This window comes from Pongo abelii, chromosome 19, assembly GCF_028885655.2.
Source record: "Pongo abelii isolate AG06213 chromosome 19, NHGRI_mPonAbe1-v2.0_pri, whole genome shotgun sequence".
In the NCBI taxonomy this organism is placed as follows: domain Eukaryota; kingdom Metazoa; phylum Chordata; class Mammalia; order Primates; family Hominidae; genus Pongo; species Pongo abelii.
The window spans coordinates 67443366-67448394 of NC_072004.2; the positions used below are offsets into that span (position 1 = coordinate 67443366).

A 5029-nucleotide genomic window follows, 5' to 3' on the forward strand; every position below is an offset into this window, starting at 1 on the left:
CAGCTTTCCGTGTTCAGGCCTCTGGTTCCCAGGTCTGCAGGGAGAGCCAAGGCTCCCCAAGGGGAAAGGAGAGAAAATGGGAGACTCAGCAACCTTGCTCTATCTGAATCCCACACCCAAGTCAGTTTAGGTGGTGACAGTGGCTCAAAAGGTCTTGGGGACACTGAGGACTAATAGATGCCCCCCAAACACATACTCTGCAGGCACTGCCTAGGGTGGCTGAGAGCATAGGACAGCGGACACCAAGGCCAGGTGCCAGGGCCTGATACCCAACCTTCTTTCCTTTTGATGCGTTGATGGGCTCAGTGGTGCCCTCTCACCCTTAGGCACTGCAGAAGGTGTGGGGGTCGGCCTGGGAAGGTTGGGAGCTGTTAATAATTGGGCTTGGCTACTGGGTCCCGAGGCCTGTGTCCAAGTGTGGGGTAGCCCACTGGGACTTCATCCCTCTGATGGCATCAGGCCCTCTCCCCTCATGCAAAGTCTGCCCTCAAAAGTGCTGATGGGCTGAAGGGCCTTCAGGAGACCCCCTTTTCAGCAAGCAGAGATTGCACAAACCTGCAGAATCGGCAGTGGCAGCTCGAAATTTGCTCTGTGCTTCAACCACTGCTCATTAACCAGAAAGTTTCTTCTTCCCTCCCGTTCCCTCCTCAAGATCTCCCAGATCCCCGTTTCACAGAAAATTTTTGCTTATTTGTTTAATGAGAGGAAGTTTTGTGACTGGCCAGGGCAGGGCAGAGAGGGCAGGGCAGAGAAGGGACCTTTTGGGGGCTCCAGAGAAGGGGTGGGGGCAGGTGCTTGCCAGGACGGAAGGAGGTGAAAATCTCAGAAAAGTCACTGTTTGTGCCGAAAAAAATCCCCATAATCATTCTCATTTCGGCTTCATCACCCCCACCGTGCTGCAGTCGGGCGGCGGGGGCGATCGAAGCTGCAGTTTTATAGCTGTAGAGGAAAGAACTCGTAAAATGCTAACAGCTTTTATGCGCTGCGGCATAAACAACAACAGACTCCAGCTTTATTGCGTTTTATAGTTTGTTAAAGAGTTTACAGCCGCTTTTTGGGGGGCCGGTTACCCAGCCAATTCCCTCCACACGATAGTTAAACCTTTATCAATAATAAGGAAATTGATCATTAAAGCTTTAAATATGACTACCTCGTTTGTTTGAAAATATGTTTAGGAGAGGAAGCTGTATGATTTGATAACTTGTATTAAAATACCAATTACATTTATAGGACCTTTTAAAACTCGGCGCAATTAAACCGTGTTCTTTTACATTTTTCCGAAGCGACCCTGACATTTAGAAAGACTCCAATTGCCTCGTTAAAATCGCGAAATTAACAGCGTGCCTACGCCTGGCGCGTTGTGTATGTGTGTGTGCGTGTTTTTTTCCGTGACTCCCCCACATCAGTCTTTGGGGGTGGTCTGCGAAGGTATTTGATTTGTTGTGAAGCGAGAGATATCTCATTAATGTAGGTAGTTAAACAGATTTAATCCGTATTCATTCTCTCTCACCCCCTCTCTCTCTCCCCCTCTCTCTCCCCCTCTCCCCCTCTCTCCCTGGGTGTTTTTTTCTTCCCCTCCTTTTTTTTTCCGCTCTCTCCTCACTCCCTGGCGCTCTCTCGCTCTAGCTCTCTCACTCGCTCGCTCTCTCTCGCTCTCACCCTCGCTCTGCGTTCTGTCCGGGAGGAGTACGAAGAAGCCAATAGGATGCGGGGTCTCTAATGGATGCAAATGATCATGAAAAGACAGTGCAAAATATGAAACAACTCATTTGCAGGGAAGTAAATCACCGAAAACTGTTTATGAACTGGCATCCCTTCTTCGAAATGTAAAGCGAGGACCTCTTTAAGTGGCGGTATATTTTTGTTTGGGGGGTGGGGGGTGGGGGGAGGGCGAGCGAGCCGCGGCTGTCATGCAAGCTTAGACTTTTGGAGGCTTCTCTGTCCTTTTCTATTCCTGGAAATCACAAAAAGTGTGTCGGCTTCGAGATCTTCTTCGCCTTTTCTTTCTTTTCTTTTTTTTTTTTTTCCTCCTCTCTTTCCCTCTCCTTTCCTGGCGAGGGTGACTGGGAGCCGGCGAATCTGCGTTTTTTTCTCTCTCTCCCTCCCTTTCCCCCTCCCCACCCCCTCCCCAACAGCCCCCAACTACAGCCTCCGCCGCCGCCGCCGCCGCCTCAAAATTCAATAAAATGAGCTCTTATTTCGTCAACTCACTGTTCTCCAAATACAAAACCGGGGAGTCCCTGCGCCCCAATTATTATGACTGCGGCTTCGCCCAGGACCTGGGCGGCCGACCCACCGTGGTGTACGGTCCCAGCAGCGGCGGCAGCTTCCAGCACCCGTCGCAAATCCAGGAGTTCTACCACGGGCCGTCGTCGCTGTCCACGGCTCCCTACCAGCAGAACCCGTGCGCCGTGGCGTGCCACGGGGACCCCGGCAATTTCTACGGCTACGACCCGCTGCAACGCCAGAGCCTATTCGGTGCGCAGGATCCAGACCTGGTGCAGTACGCAGACTGCAAGCTTGCCGCCGCCAGCGGCCTGGGCGAGGAGGCCGAGGGCTCCGAGCAGAGCCCGTCGCCCACACAGCTTTTCCCCTGGATGCGCCCGCAAGGTGAGCTCGCCTCGGGGCTGACAGGGGCAGGAGGGGGCCGGGAGGGCCCAAGGCCGGGCAGGGGGCCGGGCAGGCCGGGGCGCATTTCCTCCAGCTTCTGGAAGACTTGCCGGCTCCGTTCCGATCGCCTGCCGCTTTTTCCCTTTCTTTCTTTATCTTTCTTTCTTTTTTCTTTCCCTTGAAGGGGGTCGCTTAGAAACATTTCCTGAATCTATAAACCCCTCATCCTGCCTTACTTTTCTTCTTCTTCCCCTCCTTTTTTTCCCCTTTTACTGTTTTATGGGGGGTAGTGAAGAGAGGGTGGTGGGAGTGGGGGCGCTCAACTTTTGCACTTCTCAATTGCTTTATAGTTTAATTACCCTGAAGAAACTTTTCTTCTGGGGCAGAGGCTCTGGGGGCTTTTCAAGGTGGGTCCATTCGTCCCCACCCGGCTTTTTTATTCTTATTTTCCCCCCTCCTTCACATCCTTCCTCCTAAAGTTTATGGCACTTTTAATAGATCTGAACCACCTCCTACCCAACTCTGGTGCTGGTCACCAGGGGAGGGGGCTCCCCTTTCTGGCTCCCTTAGATTCACTTGTGTCTGATCCACCTCGCCCCTCCTCCTCCGCTGACAGCGGCCTTCTCGCACTCCCCCGCCCCCGCACGGGGTAGAAGGTCCCCTGCCCTTATTATACTGGTCTCCTAGGCTCGTTCACGAATCTTCCAACCTTCTCCGTCCCTCCCCCCTCCCCCACCCTCCCCTCCCCTCTGTCTCGCCCTTTCCCCCATTCCCAGCAGCCGCTGGACGCAGGCGAGGCCGACAGACCTACAGCCGCTACCAGACCCTGGAGCTGGAGAAGGAGTTCCTATTTAATCCCTATCTGACTCGCAAGCGGCGAATCGAGGTATCGCATGCCCTGGGACTGACAGAGAGACAGGTCAAAATCTGGTTCCAGAACCGGAGGATGAAGTGGAAAAAAGAGAACAACAAAGACAAGTTCCCCAGCAGCAAATGCGAGCAGGAGGAGCTGGAGAAACAGAAGCTGGAGCGGGCCCCAGAGGCGGCGGACGAGGGCGACGCGCAGAAGGGCGACAAGAAGTAGGCTTCAGCTGGGACTGCCAGGGCCGCGGCCGCCCGCACGTCCGCGGGTCCCGGCCGCACCGCCGCCGCGCGCCCCTGCCCGAGAGAGCTCTGGCCCCGCTAGCGGGGCCAGGAGCCGGGCCTCCCACCGCAGCGTCCCCCGCCGCGCCAGTCCCCGCTAGTGGTAGTATCTCGTAATAGCTTCTGTGTGTGAGCTACCGTGGATCTCCTTCCCTTCTCTTGGGGGCCGGGGTGAAAGAAAAGGATTTAAGCAAAGACTCCCTCGCCCTGTGAGGGCGAGCGGCTAAGGCCCGGCTGAGCCCCCCATGCCCCTCCCACCCCGTGTAAAAAGCCTCCTTGTGCAATTGTCTTTTTTTTCCTTTGAACGTGCTTCTTTGTAATGACCAAGGTACCGATTTCTGCTAAGTTCTCCCAACAACATGAAACTGCCTATTCACGCCGTAATTCTTTCTGTCTCCCTTCTCTCTCTCTCTCTCTCTCTTTCTCTCTCTCTCTCGCTCGCTCTCGCTCTCGCTCTCTCTCTCTCTCGCTGCGTCCTCATTTCCCCTCCCAATCCTCTCTCCCCACTGCACCCCCCCAGCTCGCTGGCTTTCTCTCTGGCTTCTCTCTTTTCCTCCTCCACCCACCCCCTTTGGTTTGACAATTTTGTCTTAAGTGTTTCTCAAAAGAGGTTACTTTAGTTAGCATGCGCGCTGTGGGCAATTGTTACAAGTGTTCTTAGGTTTACTGTGAAGAGAATGTATCTTGTATCCGTGAATTGCTTTATGGGGGGGAGGGAGGGCTAATTATATATTTTGTTGTTCCTCTATACTTTGTTCTGTTGTCTGCGCCTGAAAAGGGCGGAAGAGTTACAATAAAGTTTACAAGCGAGAACCCGAGACTGGCCCGGCCAGCGCTCCTCATTTGCTCCCGGGTGCCTTGCAGAGCCGGTGGGGAGTCTGTCACCGGGCTCCTGCGCCTGCTGAGGCTAGGCCGCAGAGAGGAGGGGGCGGGGGCTGGAGGCAGGTGGTGCGAGTCCCTCGGCTCAGGGGCGCTGGGGGTGAGGGAGGCAGCTGAGCCTGATTGGAGGAGAGAAAAACGAGGGAGGGGAGCCAAGAGAAACCCCCTCCTCTCGCGTTCCGAGGCTGCCCGGCCAGGGAGACCAGGGCGCCCAGGCCACGCTGGAGACCTGCGGCTGGGCTGGTGGCTGTGTCCCCCGCCACCTCCCTCTTTGTTTTGCTGTTTGTCCTCCCCAGAGTGTGTGTCGGGAGGTGCGGGGGAGGGCAGGCATAAAGGTGGAGTGCAGGCCTGCTGAGCATACTATTTTTTCCCTCGGACTCTTGTTGTTGGGGGAGCA

General features: G+C 55.0%; 1 protein-coding gene across 2 annotated transcripts; it reads left to right on the forward strand.

Annotated features, from left to right (window-relative positions):
- Positions 1 to 1589: 1589 nt before the first annotated feature.
- On the forward strand, positions 1590 to 4571 carry HOXB8 (homeobox B8). Of its 2 annotated transcripts, none has more exons than XM_024235562.3 (2): positions 1590 to 2610; positions 3387 to 4571. In XM_024235562.3, exons 1-2 carry the CDS (start codon positions 2187 to 2189, stop codon positions 3692 to 3694), a joined length of 732 nt encoding a protein of 243 aa, XP_024091330.1. In that variant the 5' UTR covers positions 1590 to 2186; the 3' UTR covers positions 3695 to 4571. The 2 variants fall into 2 exon arrangements, with proteins under 2 accessions (XP_024091330.1, XP_024091331.1); XM_024235563.3 differs by having other exon boundaries at positions 2170 to 2610; positions 3390 to 4568.
- The last annotated feature ends 458 nt before the right edge of the window (positions 4572 to 5029 follow it).

Excerpts from the sequence above, each read along its gene's own strand:
- HOXB8 (XM_024235562.3), top strand. The coding sequence starts at position 2,187 with ATGAGCTCTTATTTCGTCAACTCACTGTTCTCCAAATACAAAACCGGG. Across the intron at positions 2,611-3,386 it reads CCCCTGGATGCGCCCGCAAG|CAGCCGCTGGACGCAGGCGA; the intron begins GTGAGCTCGCCT and ends CCCCATTCCCAG.